Below are 22950 nucleotides of genomic sequence, written 5' to 3'. Positions count from 1 at the left end.
ATATTGGAATTTTTTAAATACACTGTTGTGAAAGTTACTTATCATCACGTTTTCAGAAAAGCCCACATATTGACAGTATATTCTGCAAGAAGTACATATCCCATAGGGACAATACATAGATGCAGCCAGTGTGGACTACAGCCAGGGTGGTGGAAAAGTCTTTGAAAACACAAATGGTTTAGTAGACAGAGATACAGGGTACTGAAAGGTTCAGATTTTTGAGCTGACTAAATCATGTCATGTTGGCTCTCAATGTAAAACAAGTTCTCATGTGTTTTTTTAAATATTATTTTTATGCATTTAATCTTCTGCTGACATTTTGGAAAGTAAAACTTGCTTCCATAACACATGTTTGAAAAATGGGTGTAAGCAGAATCATGATGAAGGATATGAAAGGATATTAAAGGTTATGAAAGGACCCCAGTTAGTTTCCATTGATCCAGTCAGTGGGCTGGCTTCGGGTAAAGTTCTTTGTTTTCTGGGGGTTATGCAACCAGAACCCCCCCCCCCCCCCCCAAGGATGGAAGTACATCTCCTGTACAGTTGTAATACCACATTAGCCTCCCTCTCTTTCTCCCTCCCCAGGCACTTTTTGATGGCAGGAATGTATAACCAGGCCCTGGGGCTCCTTGACCTCTGAACTATGTTGATGACTATGTGCCTGCACAGTGGGTAAGCAGCCATGCACCTACTCGGTGGTCAGAAAGGTCCTAAAAGGTGAAGTATCTGTGGGGCTGCCACATACCACTGCTTCCAAGTGGGACTTAGCTGTGGTTTTGGTGTCCACGGCAGGAGTTGGAGATACAAGATACAATATAAAAAACAACTCCAAAAAAATAATATAGTCTGACATAAGATGAATACCATTCACTGTTGGTAATAATGTTTTTAATAGTCAGGGGAGATGTAACTGTCAAATGTTCACAAATATTTCTCAAGGGAGACATACTGGTCCGTCCTCAATGGACTTTTCATGGTTATGCTTGACACCACAAGAACTGCCTCAATTTCATGAAATTAAGAGAAGACATACGGTGTAGGGTGAAGATGGGGGTTTACGTGTGTGAACCACAGGCCAGAGGTGAGGTTTCTTACCTGTAAATGCTAGCCCAGTGCAGCCCTCAACATCCCTTGTGTTTTGGGGTGTTAGCCAGTCCTTTTTTTCCACAGCTATTTTGGCAAGATCAGTATTCATCACTACAGCGGGAGAGATGCAGAGTCCGAAAGGTATCGCACGGAACTGCCACATCCTCTAGATGCCTGTCAATGCGACACAGTAAAATCTCCAGTGTGTTAACTAACAGAGTCCAATAGGGAACACACCTACACTGAAAGAGTGAATTTAACACTAAACATTTTACTGTGTAGGTGAGATGTACTTCCCAATAACCACTGTGAAAATCAAAAAAGCTGAACCAGTGAGACCCAGAGATGCATTCCAGGGCTCCACTGATGAGCAGTTTCTGGTAGTTATTAGTAGTTTGTTGAACCTGTGCCCTCAAAAAGTTCTCTAGAGGCTTATAAAAGTCTGCTCATGCAGCAATGTCACAAGATATTACAATAGCATAGCCATTAAATTTAATGTATGGGTTAGGCTTCTGCAGTTACATAAGCAAACTGGAAGCTGTAGGCAAGTAGTTTAATGAGAATGACTTTTTACTTTTTGCTGTTGTTAAGCGTACAATCACTGAGTAAAACAGACCAATAACATGGAAAGATTTGAAAAAAAACAACAAAAAAAAACAGGAGCCATTGTTTTTCAGCCATCCCAACACAAAAAAATCGAATTCCACTGATGAGACTAGGTGCCCGTTACATTATCTGTTGAACGAACTTTGAACCCATCCTTGACAGCTATCCTAAAGCACGGGGGCTTTACGATTTTATCCAAAGAATAATTATCCCGTCATTTCTGATGGTCTGGGACTGGCCCGCCGTGGCCTGCGAAACACAGGGGTGGCCGTTACATTTCCACAGCTGCGCGCCCCTATAGCCCACCGGCGGCTTTCGGGAGCCCCTCCCTCAGCAATTAGGGAAGAATGGGGCGCGGGAGAGAGAGAGCGGAGGGGCCCGCGTTCTGCTGAGTTCATCATCTGCGGTCGCCTGCGAGCAGAAAGCGGGGAGGGACAGGACATGACTGGCGCGCGGAGCTAACGCAGACCAGATGGGGCTGGAGAGCTGGGAAAGGGTCACGAGATGTTAAGACAGCTGCGGGTTCTCCTTGGACGATTACGGGCGGTGGAAAACTTCATATTATTGTTGTAAAATAAAAAATAAAAAACGTTCTGAAAACAAGCCTTTGCCCAAAAAATCCTGAGAGCAGGAACAAGAGGTAGAAGGAGTGGTCGTGGTTTAAGTGGCGGTTACAGATTTGAAGCTCAGCATAAATACAAGGGGGCCTCCCAGAACACAGGACTCGTGAAATGACATTGATATTAATTCATTCATACCTTTGCTATTCTAAGAAGAATATGATTAGTAATGAGCTTTTTGGCCTATTTCCAGCATATAACACATACATAATGAACAGCTCATTTTTTACTGTGGGTGTTGCTGCATGGTGCCTGACTATTTTGACATTAATGCTTAGAGTCCAACAGCGTGCTATACATAGAAGGGATTGAAGCAGGCCTGGGACTGAGTCCAGCGCCTCATGTGGTACTGGAGAAAACAGATAATCCAGGAAATGTGCCTGGAACTCACGCTGGTTGTGCAATACAAGATAAAAACCATCTCCCAAAAATATAATATAGTATGACATAAGATGAATACCCTTCACTGTTGATAATAACATTTTTAATAGTCAGAGAAGATGTAACTGTCCAATGTTCACAAATATTTCTCAAGAGAGATAATACTGATCTGTCCTCGATGGACTTCTCATGGTCAGACTTGACACCAGAAGAATTGTGTCTCAATTTCATGCAATTGAGAGAAGTGATGTGTACTAAAAGGAACCACATAAATGTTTGGACAATATGGATCATGAGAATATAAAATACACTTGATCAGCTTGAGTATATGTATTCAAGGATGCCATATCAGTTGTTTCCTTACAGCAAATTATAGCATGTCAGCTGAATCTGAAAATTATACATTATAATTGAAAGAATGGATATTGTTAAAGCCTTTGCATGCATTATGGAAAATTACATTTTAAAATATTGCAAACTGTGCTGTGACTTGTTTGTCATTTTATCTGGTATTGCATGGCATTATTGTCCTACATTTGGTGTTGTTCTGAGGATTTTTAAGAAAACGATTCAGTCCAGACTCCAGATGTTACAAACACGCACCATTTAAAGAATACAATACCATTCTTGGGACTTTCCATAAACTTTTGGAAAACAACTGTAAAGAGCAGGACAAAAAAACAGCTTGAAGGCATGAAGCAGTAGTGGTGCAAATCAAGATTAATGCTGTTTTCTGCATGTGGCCCTTCGTCTAGATCATTCAAATCTGACTCATTCGACCCCAAACCGTGGTCTAAACCACGTCTCAGAGGCCAGCCTACCAATAAGTCTTCAGCACTGCACTGTCATTGGATAAATGCAAGCTTTCCATTTTCTTTCTGTTTATGGAAGCCAAAGTGGAAATTAATGTTAAAGATCAATTATCCTTTACAAATTGCAGCACTTATTCTATTATAATCATGGAGTGAGTTTCCATCAAAAATCTTCTGTCCTAAAGTTTTTTTTTTCTTTTTTTTCCCTACAAATCTGTAAAAACACACAAACATGTAGTGGATTAAGATGGAGTTCAATACGCTGTATGACAACATCTGGTCTTGAGGATCATGTCATGAAGCCTTCCATTATAAAGAAAACATCCTACATCACAAAGAGGAGTTTAGACAACTCACTGCAAAGTTCCTCATTCGGGAAGTCAAGTATAATAAGGACAGAAAAACACTGGATGAAACGAAAACAAAAAAATCCCCTTTCCACGTTATAAAAATGATTTCCAGATAGGATAGATCCAAACGGATCCTCTCCAAATCTGACATCCCCAGTAATATTTCTGCAGCTGTTCCTTGGTGGAAGGTCCCTCCCTTTTCTCCCCTTAATTGCAGTCTGTTTCCCAGGTCACTGAGTCAAACATCCAAAGGCGCACTTTCACGTGTTTGCATTGCTGTGGCATGTAACAGATTTACTCTTTGGGGAGATTCTGGCATTTTGTGGGCAGGGCCTAGTTTTTTTAGCATTTGGTTTACTCCAGGGATACCTTGTAAAACAACAATGTCCATCTGGTAACTTAACATTGAGTAATGGTTAATTCGATTTAATATGATATCCTACTTTTTAAAAATTGGAACTTGCTTGTCTTCTAACTATTCCACTTGGCTTCGTGCAGATCCAAAAAGTATAGCTCCACTGCTGAAAGGATGTCAAAAGTGGGTTGTTTATGGGAGGACAGGCTGACCTTGGACCAGTGGAGGGCATTGTGTTGTTGTAAAGTGGAAAGAGGAAATTTTGTGTAAAGTGTGTCTGATGTGCCATATGGTCACATGAGGAGCAACATGAGGAGTGTGAATGGGACGTCAGGTCTGCATGAAAGAATAAATCAGTTTCAGACCATCAGCTATGACATATAAAATGGTGTGACCTCCTTAGTTTTCACTTCTGCTGACTTTAATGCATATTCAGTTTCACTGAAATACTGTTATAATTATTATACTTAATTATTTCTGTATGGCTTTTGGAATTTCAGTGTGTACACTGTTGCAGTGATTCAATGCATGAACAAGAATGAGGGAATTAGCAAATGGACTGACTGAATGAATGAATGAATGAATGAAAGAATGAAAGATTTCATCATGGCTCCAGAGGTTTAAAAGAGGTGCGATTTCATCATGATTTTGTCTCATTTCTAACCAAAGGCTGTGGCACACTCAGTCTCGGGACCACAAACATGTGCGATGGTCATGCCGATGACCCATTTAAAGCACACGCTGGGCCTGCTTCTGGCCCTGCTTTCGGTCGTAACGTTCGCTTTGCCGACGGTTTTCATGCCAGGGTGAATCAGCAGAAGAGAGGAGAGCTGCCGGTAAATCCACAGAACGCTCTGCTGGTAATTGGACCCCGGAGGCTGACTCATGTGTTATGAAACCTGACGCCCGAGAGATCGAGCCGCACTGAGCTTTAACCCTATCGGGGCAGGATGAGCCCTGGTGCGTGACGCTAATTCAATTATGCTCATTATGGCGGAAATACAGCAGAAGTTGGATGTGAACTGCCACACAAAGAAACAAAGAAGAATATTTCTGCACATAAATATTTTGCATTATACTGCTTCAAGCATTTGTTTCTTCCCCAAATACACTCACAATCATTCTAAAGACAAAACTGAAGAACACAATGTCATTTGACCCATTTTAATCAAATTCATAGATTACTTCATTTCATAATTACCAGTAGAACTAAGGAGCGTGTACGTCAGTCTGCGAACACACACGATATATATTTACAGTATGAATGTATAAGTATGCATAGAGTATGAAACGACAGTATCTGGCATGCCAACATTGCAAGCTAAACTCCCCACATGAGAAGCCACAAATTTGCCATTTCAGAACCCCACAGAGTCCCCCAGCGGAAAGACACACACAACCCACCTGCGAGCTAACTTCATTGTCGTCGCTACGACGACCCTGTCTCTAACCTTTGCACCCCGGTCAGCTGTTTATACACATTTTCCGCGGAGCGATGTACTCTGCTACAGGGCCGGGGGGCGAGGGAGGCAGCACAGGAAATATTCAATCAGCCCCATGTGCGAGCCACATTCACTCGCGTCAGATTCAAACGCGTCCAAAGACAGCACCCCCTCCCCCCCCCCACTCCCAGGCCTCCATTTTATGGGCTTGTTTGCTTTTGTTGGAGCTTCCAGCAGGCCTAGCCGAGGAGGGAGGACCTGGGCTCGGGCCGCACATCCTCTCTGTTTGCGGGGCGGACCGGGGGCTCGCACCGCCAGCCCTCCGGGGGCCACTCTGTCTGTGTGTGGTCGTCGCCGGCGCCAGCCAACCACAGGCCTGCTTTACGGTCACCGCTGGATAGCACATAGTCAAATGAGGCCTCCATTGGGACTTTTCTGCTCCCCATGTATAGTTTAAACTGCATGCCAGGGCTTTGTATTGTCCAGCATGGCATGGGGCTGTCTTGGCATCACTTGGGTTACACAGCAAGGGCTTTCTTTTTTTGTCACCCCTGCAAGGCGGACAATGCATACACAGGCAGAGCCCCAGCCATTTTGTTTTCAGAGGAAGGCCAAAAGGATAATATTTGAGTCGCGCCCCTCGGTGCACCGTGAGGTCCACCTGGTCTCCTTCACACACGCGCCGGCCCCGTTCGTTTGACGAGACACGCGAGGAACTAATGTGGTGATAAAGTAAACTACACATCAAAAAAAAAAAAAAAGAAGCTTTCTCATATTACAAGTGTAGCAGAACATTAGCTTTTCTTTTGGGTTCAGGCGCTAGCTTGTCGCCTCATAAATTCTGAGAGCAAATAAGAATCGGTTACATTTTTAAATGCCCCCTACCCCCCCCCCCCCCCCCCCCCCCCCGTCTCCCCAGTAAACTTCCTGTATATAATTGTATCGAAGTCTAGCTTTCCACTGTGTGTCTCCCATTTTCCAGGCAGGGTCTGGGACGGAGCTAGGTTTGAGCGCTCGCTCTGAAGCCCTGCCAGGACCTCTGCGTTGGTCCAGGCGAAGAGGATGACTGAGTGTTTCCTATAAACACAAACCCGGCTTGTCCACACAAGAAAGGGCCATCGTAGGTGACAGGGGGAGCTCATACTTTCCACCCAGGCCTCGGCTGCTCTGGCAGCACGGCGACGCTTCCCACCGCAAAAAGAACCCACTGTTTTTTTTTCAGACTCTCAAACAGCTCCTGTGCTGTCCGCATTGTGCCACTCTTCCTCAAAGGGTAAACGCTTCCCCTTTCTGACAGGAGGCAGATGCCCTTTCCCTCTGTTTGCATGCATCAAAAGCTTCAGTAGAAGGAAGGCTAGTTTGGATACCCAATAAAAAGTTTCGTTTTTTTTTTTTCTAGAATCTTCTAGCTGCATGGCAAATCTAAAGTGTTTCTGAAGGAGATATTATCCTGCAAGTGCCCCATACTGAGCACAAAAATGACTTCTAAAGCAATTTTATTATTGTAATAATTACAGACAAAGGCCCCTTATAATAACCTTGCCAATGGAAATAATAACAATATTGAAGTCAAATGAAAAATCTGGACCTAAAAGTCCTGCAAATAATCCTTGCCTTTTGGATGACACTTCCAGAAAGATTACTGTTTATTGATTTATTTTCTGTATTTTGGGTAACCTTTCCCACACAGCTTACTTTTAAATCCTGTCGCTCGACCAAGAAACATAATTATTTTTTTATAGGAGAACAGTTTTCATGACAAAGTAATCCAGGCCATTTATATGTCCCATGATTCACAACCAACTACAAAAAAAATCTATTTAGAGGATGGATCACTAATCACTCTCTAACATTAGTCTCAGCTTTAGGCCTGTAGAAGTTTAGGCCAAAAAGCTCCTTTTTATACCTATTTATAATACACTAGCATTCAAATCCAGTCATTCACAACTAAACAGTTCATTTTCAAATAAACATAGGAGAGTTCCTCTCTCAGTACTGGAAGCATTCTTAAAAGTACATGAAAACACAATAAATATTGTCAGTAGGAGTCATTAGCAATGACACAGTTTAACATTCTCATGTTAAATTACTTTAAATTGAAATCCTTACTCATGTTGTTTCAGTGCCCTGGGGTTTCGCTATTTCTTTGTTTATTAAAACTTAATCAATTACTAATTAGAAAACAGGGTTGCCACAGCATTTTCTTACATGGTTGAAGTCGCCATCTAGTGGCAGAGAATGAATAAAGACATACGGTGTTAAAATGACACAGCAGGTTTCTTTTGCCTTGCTTCCACAATCCTAAACCTGTATCTGGCCCTGTGAACAGATACAGAATGTATGAGGGTCAGCAATATTTCTTAAGGGATGCCCATCTGCAGCTTATTTTTCTGAAAAACTTTGCATTGCTTGCCTTCTTTTCAATGTCATTTTTAAGCAAAGCTCCTCCCTGCTTGGTAGGGTGTATTGGTCCAGATGTGCCTTGTACCTGGCCTTATCCAGGTGTGCACTGCAAAGTGTCAGGAAAGGTCTGACAGAAGGTTCAGTTGAAGTGGAAACAAGACTCACATTCCAGGCCTTGATGTGGTTCAGTCTATAATCTAAAAGGGATTTTTGGAAGCCAAAGAAAAGGGCTACAATTTTATTAGATTAGCCTGCATTCACCTGACCATAGGCAATGCTGAACTACGCTTGAACCGGCAAAGCTTTTTTTTCTGAATATAGAACTTCTGTTTTGTATTTAGCTCTTTAATGATGCAAAGCAGTGAGTACAATTCCCTTTCATTTAACTTACGCCATTAAGATGCATCATCTTATAACACCTTTTCAACGTATTTCAACATGCTGCTGCCCATTGGTCTCAGATCATGTGAAAAAATAATGAAACCCGAAAAGCGTAGTGGTGTCTGACAGAGTGGAAGGCGAGAAGATGCACAGAACTGCACAGTGCTGGGCAGCCTCAGAGATTAACAAACAGCTGGTGAACAGATCGCAACACGCCTCGCTAATTAACTTAGCGTCCACCATGACCCGCCCTGTTTATGTGGATAAACAGTGATACTGCAGGCTGACTTGTTTAAGAGTTCAGTAATACTGAAAATAAAAAGGATAGTTTTGTATCCAGAAGACCTGCCCTGTCCTGTACTCAACCAGCTGAATCAAGCTGACATCATCATCTCTCAACTTCTGGCATATCCACAGACTATTTCAATGCATTAGTCACTCCACAATGGCCTGCAATTAAAATTGCATCACTGGGGCACCTGAAAATATATTTCACAACAGCAATCATGTGGAATTAAAAATCCACCGGTGGTAAGACTCATGGAAGTCATGGAACACATGTGACATACATTTAAATGTCGATGCAATTAATTTATTCTATACTCTAAAAGGAATGGAGAAGCCCATTTTTTAAGGGTCACTGTTTTGTAAACACAGACCTGGTCCTATGGTAACTAACGGTCACCCCATTACTGGGGGAAACGGCCTTTTCCCCAGTTTTGCTAGGACCAAATCGTGCGCAGACCAGATGCAAAACAACTGTCTTTTCTTTTTGGCTTCTGACTTTGGTTGCAAAGACTTGTTTACTCAGATGTCAGATGAAATTAAAACCCTGAAGGAAGTTTATGCATTAGGATCATCCAGTCATCTCATGATGTTATTTCACGTTTGCCCTTGGGAAGGGGACTACACATCAGTTATTTAGTACTTTTAGCTGGGGGCGGGGGGCCGATCACACACAGCTGCAGATACCAGTCGTGTTTAGAAACGAACAAATGTTACGCTTTTGTCTGAAAAACAGCAGGTGGGAGTTCGATCCTGTCCATAATAATCGCTTGAGGACACTTGGCACTGTTTTGCAGAGTGTGTTTAATGTCCATTCCCTGAAATACAGCTCGTCTGTCACTTAACTGAAAACCATCACAACAATGGTGCTTCATACTCAGATGAGACCTTTACCTAGATTCCTTCAGTTTTTAAACTTAAAAGAGGCTCGAGGATTTGCATGAATACAAACTTTGGCAACTTCAGCCATGACATTAACAGTGCAGACAGGCGTGCATTTTAAAATCATGCCAACCACAATATTAAACCGCCCTGTCTGGATGCTGAGGTAAAACTCACAGGAAAGTTGGAATAGTGCAGAAAGCACAGTGAAAACATTGACATGTTGTTTAAAAACTTAGAAAGAGTGCAGCTTTTTCCATCAGAAAAATACACATTACGTGCAATACAAAATTATCAAGACTGCTCTTACGGTAAAAATAGGTAAAATTAGGTACACATCACTGAATCCAATAATATAATATATAAACTAACACGTAGCACTTAAAATTTAATTAAAATTTTTAAAAATCTTGTCGAGACTCCCTTTCAGCATTCTGGTTGTAAGTTTTAAATGGATTGATTAAACTGAGTTCTAGAGCCACCTTCTGGATAATTTCTGTACTACACAAAAATAACATTTTAATGTAGCAAATATGATATTTCAAAGTTCAAATTTGTAGAATCCATCTTCACACGCTTTAAATAAAAATACTTATTTCGTTTATTTGAATTCATGCAACATTAGCCTTTTATTTTTTGCAAAAAAAAAAAAAAATCTAAAATGGGAGATTGCATTTTAAATGCAATTTAAATCCGAACTGAAATGAACGGTTAGGCGATGAACTAAACACCCAAGGGTCCAACAAGAATTGGTTCGGCATGTTTAAAAGCCAAGGATTGCCGATCAGTCTAGGATTGTGCATTTCACAGTTTTAATGTAACTACGTAATTGTCCAACCAACTATTTCCATGGCTAGCACTAAGTAATGTTAAATGTGCCATGGATAATTTATTACAGAAATTATTCTTTCCGATGCAATAGAAATTGCCAATAATACTACCCAAATACAGTTCACTACTTGCTACACAAAGTATTCCCAGACACCCTGGAGTCTGACAGTTACCTTTCTTAGCTTAAAAAAATTGTATAGGAACAAGCATGCTAGTTACACAGAAACTCCTCCCTTTATCAAATGCATCACAGCCATAGTTAGACTGAGAGTTTTCGTGGCGCGCTATTCAAAACAGCTCTCAAAAGAACCGCGAGTGTGAGGTTTCTCGCTGGTTTGTACGGTTTGTACTCAAAGTAAAATAGAAACATTTTAAACAAGGATACGGAATCACTATCTGACTGGTAGGCATGTCTATTCGTGTTTGCTTTCCCAAATATAAATGAGATGTATCCTCGTGTTAGTTTACTTACCATCGTGTTAACTGGCTAGCTGTAATTGACTGATAAGCAGCAATGTTAGCAAGCTGTTAAGTTAGCTGAACGAAATCCAACAGGCTCAGTCACAGACGCGTTAGCCGATGTTGTCGTCGTTATGTTCCAATTTTGTATTGTGGCATTCATATACGTAAAGTTGTTTGCTTCATCTGCATGCTGAGTTTGAAGCTAGTTAGTTAGTGGACTAACGGTAACGTTAGATTGTTTGTCTTAGCTGAACTCTCTTCATTAGGTTAGTGCTACAAATACGTTTAGCTGCCAGACCGCCCTGACTACGTCTAGTTGCTTAGCTAGCGAACAAGCCTAAACAATAAAAGACAAGATCTTAACTTATTATTAAGTAGTTAATGTACGCTTGTTTTGTTGTGTTTCTCAGCCAGTTCGCTAATGTTAGTACTTAAAACAAATTGCTCCCTAATCTCCCGCCAAGTTTGGAGATCTCGAATCCTCAAACCTATTCAGTTGGCGCGGCGTTCCCAGCTATCGATAGCTAAATACGTAACGAACGTATGTTATTGATAGCCATTTACCCGAGTTAAGTGCCTATAGGACACATTTATTAAAATACTCTTAACATATTTAAGTGTAATTAAATACATTTTCTGGACTAACCTGGCCAAGTTAGCTAGCGTGGCTATGGTTGTAATGGATTTTGCCTGCTAGATACCGGCTAGCTAACTAATCTGATGAATTCGATCAAATTATCCATAGGTTATTTACTGAAAGAGGGTGTTCAGACTACAATTTGCGTGAGATATCATATTACTCAGAACTACCAGCAACCTAACATTTGTAGGTGGACTTCGAACGTTAGCGAACAGTTTAGTTAGCTTTTAACATTCAGTGTAGTGGTGGGGTGGGTATGTGACTGGTTTTTGTATTCATTTGGCATAACCCGGAACACAATGTCATTAGCCCGATTTATTTAGTCCAAAACACGGTAAACTGTTCAAACGTATTACTTATATTTTTTATCTCGTTCTGCAGAAGGCCAGTCCGAACTGAAAATGCTGCCTTACTGTACAACCAGTAAAAGGAAGCGTTGTTCTGTCAGCTCTGAGAGGTAAGCTCTTGTGGTGATACCGGTCTAGTGTGTAGTGACGGCATTCTTGTACATTTAGTCGCATTCTCATAATTTTGTAAATGTCATCTTTCTAGCAGCCCAGCAAAGAAGCATGCTCTGAACGGAGGTTCTCCCCTCAGACGGAAGTCTCCCAGGCTGCCACAGTCTCCCCTGGGAAATAAGGGGCATGTTCGCAGGGAGAAAGAGAATTTCCCATCACCCCAGAAATCTGCTTCACCCAGACGCCAAGGGAACTCCCCTGCCTGTTCTCCCCTGGCCCCTAGGGAGCTGTGCCTGCCGTCCCCACTGAAAGGCTCTCCCAAGAGAGCTTCCCCATTCAAGACCTCCGTAGGAACCGGGTGCTTCTACAGCAAGAGGAAAGCGCTCTATCTGACGCCCCTGGAGAGAAAGCTACTAAATGATAGCAAACCCCTCGGCAGCAAATCCAGCACGAGCCTGTTCAGTCCCCCCAAGTCTGCGGGGAGGCTGAAATCTGGGAAAGGCAAAAGGGCCAAACGGGTTGCCTCTTCTCCATCTCTGACGACGAGCCCGAAGGGGACCGTCGCCTTTAAAAAAAGTGCAGGAATTGAAGGTGGAAATGGCGGCCAGCAGAGAGAACCGTATAAATTTCCCTCTGTGACATTCAGCAGCATGAAAGCCAAGCCGAAGCCAAAGCTGTTTGTGGGAGCTGCTTTCTTCAGCACTGGGAAAAGGGCTAACACGATGTACAAAAAATCCATTCAGAAATCCACTAAGCTCAAGCCAGTCGCTAAGGTGGAGAAAAACCGAGTCCAGGTTCCGGCGAAGGAGAAAATTTGTGAGCCCAAGAAGACGGCACCGTCTCCTTTGCGAAATGCCGTTTTTGTGAAGAATCCGGTTGAGGTTCCTCAGCCGCAAGCTGAACATGCAGACATTGAGGAGTCCATGTCCGTAGGCTGTGTCCAGGAGAAACAGGTTCAGAGTGAACAAAGAGCCCCAGAGGCCCTGTCACCTTCTGCCCTGTCAAAGAAGTACGGGCTGGTCAAGGAAGTGAAGATTATTCTGAGGAGGTCTGTTACCCCCTCTAGTCCCGAGTCCTCTGCAACAGACGCAAGCTTCCAGGTAACTGCACGTTAAAGTTGATGCTCGTTTTGCAGCAGTGTGCAAAATGTGTTGCTCTGCCTCGCCACATAAACCTCAAGCTCTTCTAAGTGGTGTTTCTGAGTGCAGTTTTACCCATCGTTTCCTCTCGATTTCCAGGACTTCAGTACACAGGAATCGGACACAGTGTTTGAGATCAGTGACATCCATTCATCAGCTGTAAAGTGCAGTCCAGAAGGTATGGCGTTCTTTATGGATTATGAAATATTATGACGTTTTGTGAATCATAAATATTTCGGCAGTTTGTTGAGGTGAACCAATGTCCGTTAAGCATTACATTTTTATTAACTCCCCCCCCCCCCCCGTCTTCATTGCTGCAGAATCTCCCTCTGTGTACCCCATCTTTGGTGCCAAGAAGTAAGAGCTATCTTGGGCTATTCTTTCTTTACACTACTGGAAGAATTCATAAAAAGACATTAAACAAATTTTGTAAATCCTAACAAATTGTAATGTATAAATTCCTCATTAAGGCACCTGAAGAAACGGAGTCTGGCTTCCCCAATGAAGTGCAGCACCCCTTCCACACTAACCGTCTCAGCAACAAGAAGCCTCCGGAAAAAGGAGCAGGAGAAGCTGGCGCCCGACCAGCTAATCATCGTGCGTAGTTTTGAGCCGTGGTTTTGTGCTCTAAGTGCCACAAAACATGGGGCACATTAAAAGATTATTGAACCGTAACAGTCTGGACTTCTTGAAAGACTGTTGGAAGATTACTTTTCTAGGCTGTGTACTGCCAGGCTGTGGCTTGTGCCCCGGTGAAGACTTGTCTTGTGTTGTCTGCAGGATGCAGGCCAGAAGCAGTTTGGTGCCACCACGTGCTCATCCTGTGGCATGGTCTATAGTGCCGACAGTCTTGAAGACAACTTTCAGCACACACAGTTCCACCAGCGCTTCCTGGACAGTATCAAGTTTGTGGTAATTGACTTTGTATTTCCTCTAAGGTGTGCCAATGTTTTTGTACTGTATTTCCTCCATAGCTGAACCAAAGCTGCAGATTTTTGCTTTAACGTTAAAAACAGCTTGTTGCAATTGATTTCTGGTGCACTTGATGTTTATTGTACTTACGTTGGCAGGGTTGGAAGAAAGAGCGAGTGGTAGCTGAATTTTGGGATGGAAAAATCATAATGGTTCTCCCCGAAGATCCAAAATATGCCATTAAAAAGGTAAATTGATAAATGGTTGCATTCAGCCATTTTTATTTGCTGAATACTTTTCCATGCTTGTTTACCAACGATTGCTTTCTTCAGGCTGAAGACGTCCGGAAACTTGCAGACAACGAACTAGGATTTCAGCAGGTCTCTCTCAGTTGTCCCAGCAAGGCTAAAACGTACCTGTTTGTGAACTCTGACAAGATGGTTGTCGGCTGCCTGATCACCGAACACATCAGACAGGTAAGGCCTTACAGGTACACTTTAGTCAGATGGGGTTCTTTCTCTTTGTACACTGAGAATGTGCCCACAGGCTACGTAACATGTTGAAGAATATGGATTCTTCTGATGCTTGATTTTATTTGACAAGTTTAATGTTGTGATGGTTTTTACAGGCCTACAGGGTACTGGAGCAACCAGAACGTACCAAGGACATGACCAAAGAGGACTTCATGGACCACCACAGGGCCTGGTGCTGCTCCACCTCTCCAGAGAAGGCCATTTGCGGCATTAGCCGGATCTGGGTGTTCAGTCTGATGAGGAGAAAGGGCATCGCCACACGCTTGTTGGACACTGCAAGGTAGGATTTCTGTTAAGGTGGTGGGTCTGAAAAATTTAGCCCACTTCTTGAGCAAATACGATTTTGTGCGACCCTCCCAATCAGTGTTTAGCCTGAGGTTTTCAAACAAGGTGCAGCAACATTTTTTATCTGTAAAAATGATTACACTGTAACTTAACTAGTGAAGAGAAAATGTTTCATTTGACTACTGTAAATGTCAAAGGAGAAACTTTGAAAATATATTTGTTTTTTTCTCTCTGTTCCAGTTCAGAAACAAGTACACACTGGTTAACATAGCACTAGCTTAACAGCTCAACCCTTGTATTCTTTAGCTCTTGTGTTTATAACAAAAATGCTGCTTCTCTTATCCTGTCACTGGGCTAACTAGACTTTGGGATATTTTTTTTCCTCAGAAACACCTTCATGTATGGAAGCCATCTGACCAAGAAGGAAATCGCCTTCTCTGATCCCACACCAGACGGGAAACTCTTTGCCACAAAATATTGTGAAACGCCTGCGTTTTTGGTTTATAACTTCATTGGCTAATTGCTATATCAAAAAAGTTGCAAGAGCATTTTGGAAGCAATCTGACGCAATCTGATTTATATTTGCATCTGTATATTAGTTCAGATAGGATTTATAGCCTTCAATGATGTTAGCTTGTAATTAAAAGTACAGGTTTGGTATAGCTAATATGAAGACTGATTCCTTTCTTTCCATTCTTAAAACAGTTTATGCCTATTGTTTTATATGCAGCATTTTACAAATGTAAATAGTTGAAATAAAAGTTTTATCCCAAAAATTTACTGCACAACTGAATAGCACGTCTTTCTGGAACAATTCTGCACTTTCACCAAAAATGTAAACGTAGTCATGTTTTTCTTGACGGATAATGTAATACAGGCACAGGGCTCTATGCTAACGTTTTTTGCCAGGAGCACATGTTGTCTAAAGATAAAGAACTTGGGATGCATCCCAATTAGTAGATGTGTGCTAACTGGAAAAATAATTTTGGAACAGATCAATTTTCAGGAGCATGTTCTCCTGAAATGGAAGCAATGTAGATCCCTTGGGTAAACTGACATTTTAATCAAGTTTGATTTAGGAACATTTACTTCATGCAGTGACCCTGTAGCCTATTTTATAAAGAAATGTACACGAAAGGGAATAAATATACATCAAGTTTTTATTTTTAAGAGACAGAAAAACGACAAAGAAATGACAAAGAAAAGACTAAAGGCTACGACAAGGAAAAGTTTTTCTTTCTAAATATAAACTTTCTGAAACGTTAATCTATAACAATGACCTCGTCGTTCTTCTCGTCCACCTTCTGGTAAGACTCGAGCACCTGGACGATCTGCGCGGCAGAGGGGCGCTTGCGGGGGTCTTCGCTGGTGCAGAGGCAGAAAAGCTCCACCATTCGCTGGTAGGAGGCCCCCAGGATCTCGGTGTCCAGGGGCGGCCGCGTGCCCAAGCTTTCGTAGTACGTGTCCTCGTCAAAGTCCAGCTCGTCGAAAGAATCGTCTGGCACAAGGTTACAACAAAGACCCGGTCACACTAGCCTTCCCACCATTCTAAACAGGAATGTTTCAGTTCCATGTCAGAAAAAATATGGGATATTCCCATGTGTCAGGACCATATATAAATGGGCAACATAAGCCAAAACACTGTGATAAATCATGTAGGCATATTTTAATTGGATCAGAATATATTGTGTAGTTTTACCTTCATCATCCTCACTATCCAACATCTCCAGATGAGGAACAGACAGGGTCATCATCTCCCAGAGTGTCAGCCCATAAGCATAGATGTCTGCTTTGTCAGTGATTACCCCATCCTCCAGGGCCTCTTTGGGTTTCCAGGGCTCTGTTCCAATGTAGTTAGCTCTGGGGTCACTGACTGTACAGAGTGAAAAGAAAAAGATTTCAGCGTTGAGCAGAACTTCAATTTCAGACCATTTCGCAGTCCTGGGAAGCATTTAAAGCACCAAAACAATAAACTTTAATTGTTGGCATGCTGACAAACTGCCCAGCACGGCAGTTCTACAAATTTCTGAGAATAAAAGCATTGTACACAATAGCCTTAATGAGACATTGCTCACTGAAAAGGCACAATAAGTACGCTGAATAAATTCTCCAGGATCAGAAAATGATATACTGATCATTGCTGTATTCAGAAAATTCATAAATGCATACATCATAAACCACTAGTTATAGACTTAACTATACATTTTACAAAGAGAACCCTTAAATACATTGGAATGAAAACATTTCCAACAGGAACCAAGTGATGCATTATTCTGCATAAACACTCATTTTATATGTGGCTGACTGAATATGAGAGCTCTAGCTTTGTTATCCACAGTACAGATTTCTCCCACTCTCAGTTTAGGAGGGAAAACTTTGCTTTCGTGCAGATCTAATAGGTGTCCAGAATACACGGCTTAGGATGTCTTGGCACTCAGGGAAGAGTTGTTGGGCCCAACAAATTTCAACATTCTTTAATAGTGATGTGTTAAATGGTTACTGCAGTGAAAAGCTACATGGTGGACTTTAACAATGTTGGGCAAACAAAAAGAACAGTAAACACTGGAACTTCAATAAAAAATAAACATAACTTTGGCTGCAAATCAGTCTGCCAAACAGAAAGGTTTAAATATATTTAAGACATTAAGTTATATGGATAAATACACCTCTGTACTGGGGAGAAGGCAGGTGGCAGTCTAAACCCATCATTTTCATACGCATGTCTTGTCAGACTACAAAATAAGATTTATAGCAGAAATAAAAACAGCCCAGAACACTCATTACAAACAGGCTAATGCTAGTTTATGTTAGCCGGAATCATGTGTGGACTTAGGTCTTCTCTGATATCCTGTAAATGTTTTTGCCATTTGTGGGCCCTACAGTGTGAAAAGGTCACAATATACATTTTTAACACAATTGCTGCCACGAAGCAACACAAGCTACCTTTCATGTTCTCATCCAGATGCAGGGAGACGCCCACGTCGCAGATTTTTACGGCTTCGAAGTCTCCTTTGACAACAACGTTGCATGATTTGATATCCCCATGTAGAAGCTTTTTCTCATTGTGAAGATACTAGAAGAGATGGAAATGCATGTCTGGGGCATGCTCTACAGCACCAAAAAACATGTTCATGCTTGGCATTAATCATAACCGTCCTGAATACAAAAACTACTGCATCTGCAAACAATAAAAATAAAATATATATTTTTTTTTTGGTTGGTTTTTAAATAGAAACCATCCCTTATGTTATAGAGGGGCTGGTTCCATTTTGGTCTCTTGTGCAGATGCCTGACTGACCACAAGAGACACCATCTTGATGACTGAACCCCTCCCTCCCAGGCCACAAGCAACATGATCAGGCTTTGATTCCAAACAGCAGGGCATGTCACTGCAGAGAACAAGTGCTTCAGCATGATATACAACCTGACAGGCCCCTCTTTTTGTTAAATCTTGACTAGAACATTATACATTCCCCCCAAAAAAGTTATATTTTCAAACCATACGGGCAAATGTCCACAGGAATTTTACATTTACAGAGATGGCTGAAAAAAGACACGAGTATGCACTTGGTGAAACTTGCTATGTTTCAAAATCATATGTGGGGAAAGGTTCAAAACTTCAAATAGAACAAGATGGTTTGCAGAGGGAAACTTTATCAGCCATTTTGTGCCGGATACCTGGAGCCCACGCGCCACGTGCAGGGCCACATTCTCAATGGTTTTGGCCGGGAAAGCAGCTCCCCCTTCCTCTCGCCTCTTCTCTATCAGGTCATTCAGAGATTGCTCTCCTCCATACTCCATGGCCAGGCACTTGGATCCATCCTTAGCAGTGGTGAAGGCCCGGAACCCTGAATTGCGAAAGGCCACACAAAATTATTCTTACAAACAAGGGGAGTTTTCATGTTTATGGCATATGAGAATTTTAAAAAAAATTTTTTATTACAGTCTGGCTAATCAAAAGTTTTTTGAAGAACAGTCCATAAACCTTTTGTGAATTGCAGTTGTCCCCAGATATTTGAGGTGTCTTGCACAGAACTGAATACTAAGCTAAATAGCCGTGAATATTTATACAACCACAGATATCCGGAACAAGCACCAAGCATCTGGAGTCATCTCATTGATGGATTTATTTTATGTTCATCTTACCAACAATGTTTGGGTGGTGCAGGCCCTTTAAAATCTTTGCTTCGTCACAAAGCCGTTTCTGGTAAACACCCAGGCTTGTTGTTGCACACTTGCTGTTGATCTTCTTAATGGCCCAAGGAGAATGAGTCTGTTTGCCAACTCTGAAAGGTCAAATGGTGACAAACGTTTAAGACTGCTAAATCCCATAGCGCCAGGATTCACATATTTCGGGTCCATATCTAGGCCCACGTTCATTCAGCTTCTCGGTGTAGTGCAGAGTGCGGAGTGCAGACCTAGGATCAGGTGTCTCTTGGCCATATCTTAATCTTATTCATTATGACCTGAAGGTGCAAACCAGTAATAGGTCAGCACTCGTCAATTGAGAAGCATTATAAATACGGCCCCTGGTGCCATTTCAGAAGCGAGATGCAAGTCCTGGTGACAGGGTAAACATACCTTTTCATTAGATAAACATTCACTCCAGTTCCACATCCAAGTTTTTGCATAAAAGGAGACGCGGGGATGGTTATTGGTGTCCCAGCTGGAGAAAATGGTAAAATAGATTGAAATGCCTAAATATGCCTAAGGGGCGACATAGCTCAGGAGGTAAGAGCGGTTGTCTGGCAGAGGCATAAATTGTAAAGCACTTTGGATAAAAGCGCTATATAAAATTGCAGTCTATGTAAATAAAACAGACACCGGTTATCTTCTTGCGAAATACGACTACTCTAATCAATGTCACATTGAAACGTTTTCAACGGTGATAATACTTTAATCATTTTAACACACATAACATAGCTTTGGCCATGTCATAACTGCCATTGTATTCCAGCATAATCATTTTATTGCCCAGTATAATTAAGGACTACAGTTAAAAGCTAGAATGACAATTAAGAGTTAGATACGCACCGGGACTCCTCATCCCGTTTTGCTTACAAGGGGTCTTGAACGCGCTTGCTGCTTCCATGCTTAGTCTTCAGATCTGTATTATCTGATCAAAGACAATGAATCACTGAATTAGCACAAGGCAACATTGCTATTGTTCCACTAGCTATGCTAACGTTAGCTCGTCAAACAGCATATAAGAATGAATACATTTTAACGGTCTAGAAAGTTTGGTAATGTAAGAAATCAGCTGAAGCTATTGTTGGAGGGTGAAGCCTACCCAACTACGAGTATGTCCATTTTATATCTTCAGCAAATATCTAGCTTGTTAAGTATGTTAAGACCGAAGTTAGCTAGTTTGCTAGATGACACTGAAACTCGGAGTAGATCTAATCAGAGGAAAAAAAATATTTTCGTTGCTTTAATGCCGATAACTAGTTAGCAATAACGTTAGTACAGCTATCTTTTAATCTATTCTAGCCGGTTGTAGTTGACTAGCCACACAGTACTCAAGATTCTGTCTTAGAACGGATTCCCACTAACATCACGTTAAACGTATTTTAAGCTCTTTGAGCAACTAATCGATAAGTTAGTCTAATGTAGCCAAATTTAGTGAAAACTACATTCAGCCTCGGAGATGGAAAGTTCACCTGGTAATACAGATGTAGTTGTCTGCTTAGCAGGATACGCACTTGCAAGTATTTTTCTGTACGTCAAATAGCGCCAAGTTTCAAAATTCAACGTATCTTTTCCGGGTATCAATTTTGCGCAAGACTGTGCATCTAAACAAGCATTTATAGAAAGTGCCGGTACTCATTGCAATATTTTACATCGCAGCAGTGAATCCACATGAAATACGAATCAGGGTAAATGCGCAGCGTCGGCAGTGCACGGACATTCGTGAATACAACCTTAAGAGAGTACAGTGACTGCAGAAGGACAAACCGTGCGTAGCTAAACTAGCTAAATTAGAAACGGGATTTCTGTTCTGCTTGCTTATAGAAAAGAGCGACATACAAAAAAGTGCACATAGAAAGGATTAGGCAACGAAGAGCAACTGATTAGCCTACTTTGCTACTGGGTACATTGGAAAAGGAGTGATATTTACAATATTTGTTTTGTTTCGTTGGCTACAGTGATGGATACAATTCTGTGTTGGGATAGTTGATTTAGAAGAATTTGCAAACAAGAACCCATAAAATAAAACAATTATTGCCATGTAGGTTTACTGCAAAGCCCGGGGTTAGGCAAAGTGACAGGGTCTCTGAGACTGAAATAACGTTTTTATCTACTGGACATGGGGAGGACTAAACTAAAGACAAAAGCCTAGTCTATGTATAAAGGCTACAACGCATTTTTTTATCCATGTTGTATTGTCATAAAAGCCAAAATTCGGTAAAATGTCATCGGAGTTGGACATCGGACGAAACGTTAAATGAGTGGCCAATAGTAGCCTATTGCAGATCTTTGTGGTAAGATTTAAGCATTTCGCTTACATGCTTTGTAGCTACCCTTTTATGCAGTATATGGTAGCTATCTCACTCTTTTGTACTCATTTTCATACTTTAACACTGCTGTCGAGCCTGCTTCAATGAGAAAGATGTTAGAAATGTTCTAGACTAGAGACCACTTAAATATGATGTCTGCACATTCACGTAGACATGATGTCAATTTCTGCATTACCAGGAACTGCTCATAAAAATATTCATTAAAGGCCCTTTACATCAGCTAGCAGTTTTCTGTATTAAATAGTAGTTAGTAGACCATTTAAAATTATTTGTGATGTTTGATGCTCATGAGTAGCAGTTACAAGATTTCTGCCAACAGATGGCAGAAGTGAATTCAAATTTAAACCAAAGGTGTCAAGTGAATTGAAGGCATCCATGTAAATACAAAATCATTATTCAATGTAATAGAATATATAAGCTGATATAGCCCAAGCTTTTGATGAATATTATATGCCATAGAGACATAAATGCACCCATTCAGAAGAATATTGTGCAGTCACGTTATTCTTACTGTGTTTGCTCGCATTTTATTGTTTTAAAAGTCATGCCATTGTCTTGAAAATGGTCCAAGACTGAGTGTTCTTGGATGTAATGCATATACCTTTTCACTTAATTGAAAGTTACGAAAACCAATGAAGTAACACAACAAAGAAGTTTTGTGTTTATCATCCAAAAGCCCCTACATTTGATTTCCCAGGTGCCTGTGGTTAGAATAATCTGGGGTCATTGCAGCATGACTAATCATCCCAGTATTTGGCTCCAATCTGCGAACCCTGGGCGGCACACATGCATTTTTTGGCAATTGTTCATGTTCCTTTGTTTTCGGGCTTACATTCCCATTTACAGTATATGACCTTGTTTTATTCAATGGTGGTCTTACGTGCTCTTGAAGAAACAACGTCAAATCCCGTCCGACGTTTAAGCGACGTTCGGCAGCTGTCCCACGATGTGTATTTCAAACGAGCCACAGCAAAGCCACGTCATTTTGATTAATGTTTCTCACCTCAGCGCTCCATCTGTTTACGCAGAGCTGCAGACCAGCTGATCTCAAGCCGGTTACCTGCAGTACCCTTCTGGCCCAGTATTGTGAAAACAGACAGGCATATATCTCTCTAAATTATGTTCTACCAATTTTACATGTTGATGCATAAAATTGATATACAACCTTCAGAGCCGACACATTCTTTGCACAACAAGTCCGTTTTTTTGGTTTAAGATTGTGGGTGTTCTAGCTCATTTAACAAAGACCACATGGGCTATTGTTTTCTGGTAAAGCCTCACAATTGGGCTTTATGAATTGGCACTCATATTGTAAAATGTCAAGGAACAGCCAGACACGTTAGAAACTCATTGTATGCTTGCAAGAAACCATCATTAGTTGAGGTCTGTCCTTAGAGGTTGTACCATATTACATACCATATGAGTATTAAAGTTGTTCTCCCATTTGATTAATTTTGATTTGATGAAAGATAATTGTAATTAATTACAGTAATGCAATTCTGCAACACTTCTTGGTTGTATTTTGTACTGTTTAATAATTAAACTCATTTTTTTGGGAAAGGGAGGCCA

At 41.4% G+C, this 22950-nt stretch overlaps 2 protein-coding genes across 8 annotated transcripts; one reads left to right on the top strand and one right to left on the bottom strand.

Annotated features, from left to right (window-relative positions):
• The first annotated feature begins 10687 nt into the window (after nucleotides 1–10687).
• esco2 (establishment of sister chromatid cohesion N-acetyltransferase 2) lies at nucleotides 10688–15651 on the top strand. 5 transcript variants are annotated; one of them, XM_035420293.1, is made up of 11 exons: nucleotides 10688–10837; nucleotides 11918–11993; nucleotides 12092–13094; nucleotides 13233–13311; nucleotides 13454–13490; nucleotides 13604–13730; nucleotides 13914–14045; nucleotides 14204–14293; nucleotides 14378–14521; nucleotides 14674–14858; nucleotides 15251–15651. In XM_035420293.1, exons 2-11 carry the CDS (start codon nucleotides 11938–11940, stop codon nucleotides 15381–15383), a joined length of 1986 nt encoding a protein of 661 aa, XP_035276184.1. In that variant the 5' UTR covers nucleotides 10688–10837; nucleotides 11918–11937; the 3' UTR covers nucleotides 15384–15651. The 5 variants fall into 5 exon arrangements, with proteins under 5 accessions (XP_035276184.1, XP_035276180.1, XP_035276185.1 ...); XM_035420289.1 differs by having other exon boundaries at nucleotides 10689–10837; nucleotides 12089–13094; XM_035420294.1 differs by lacking the exon at nucleotides 10688–10837 and adding an exon at nucleotides 10987–11162.
• A 354-nt stretch (nucleotides 15652–16005) lies between these two features.
• On the bottom strand, nucleotides 16006–20632 carry pbk (PDZ binding kinase). Of its 3 annotated transcripts, none has more exons than XM_035420295.1 (8): nucleotides 20524–20632; nucleotides 19898–19979; nucleotides 19445–19529; nucleotides 19010–19149; nucleotides 18542–18711; nucleotides 17807–17936; nucleotides 16563–16736; nucleotides 16006–16361 (listed from the first exon to the last, which is right to left on the bottom strand). In XM_035420295.1, the coding sequence occupies exons 2-8, from the start codon at nucleotides 19953–19955 to the stop codon at nucleotides 16126–16128; spliced, it is 993 nt and encodes a 330-aa protein (XP_035276186.1). In that variant the 5' UTR covers nucleotides 19956–19979; nucleotides 20524–20632; the 3' UTR covers nucleotides 16006–16125. The 3 variants fall into 3 exon arrangements, with proteins under 3 accessions (XP_035276186.1, XP_035276188.1, XP_035276187.1); XM_035420297.1 differs by having other exon boundaries at nucleotides 20570–20588; XM_035420296.1 differs by lacking the exon at nucleotides 20524–20632 and adding an exon at nucleotides 20154–20229.
• Between the last annotated feature and the right edge of the window lie 2318 nt (nucleotides 20633–22950).

This window comes from Anguilla anguilla, chromosome 6, assembly GCF_013347855.1.
Source record: "Anguilla anguilla isolate fAngAng1 chromosome 6, fAngAng1.pri, whole genome shotgun sequence".
Lineage (NCBI taxonomy): Eukaryota > Metazoa > Chordata > Actinopteri > Anguilliformes > Anguillidae > Anguilla > Anguilla anguilla.
The sequence above is the reverse complement of the archived record's forward strand: the minus strand, read 5'-3'. Positions and strand labels throughout refer to the sequence as shown.

Bases quoted from the DNA above. Each gene is read 5' to 3' on its own strand.
- esco2 (XM_035420289.1), top strand. From the start codon at position 11,938: ATGCTGCCTTACTGTACAACCAGTAAAAGGAAGCGTTGTTCTGTCAGC. The intron at 14,046-14,203 runs GTAATTGACTTT...TTACGTTGGCAG, and splicing joins TGGACAGTATCAAGTTTGTG to GGTTGGAAGAAAGAGCGAGT. The intron at 14,294-14,377 runs GTAAATTGATAA...TGCTTTCTTCAG, and splicing joins CAAAATATGCCATTAAAAAG to GCTGAAGACGTCCGGAAACT.
- pbk (XM_035420295.1), bottom strand. From the start codon at position 19,955: ATGGAAGCAGCAAGCGCGTTCAAGACCCCTTGTAAGCAAAACGGGATG. The intron at 19,150-19,444 runs GTATGTTTACCC...TTGACCTTTCAG, and splicing joins AATGTTTATCTAATGAAAAG to AGTTGGCAAACAGACTCATT. The intron at 17,937-18,541 runs GTATCCGGCACA...CATCTCTTCTAG, and splicing joins ACGTGGCGCGTGGGCTCCAG to TATCTTCACAATGAGAAAAA.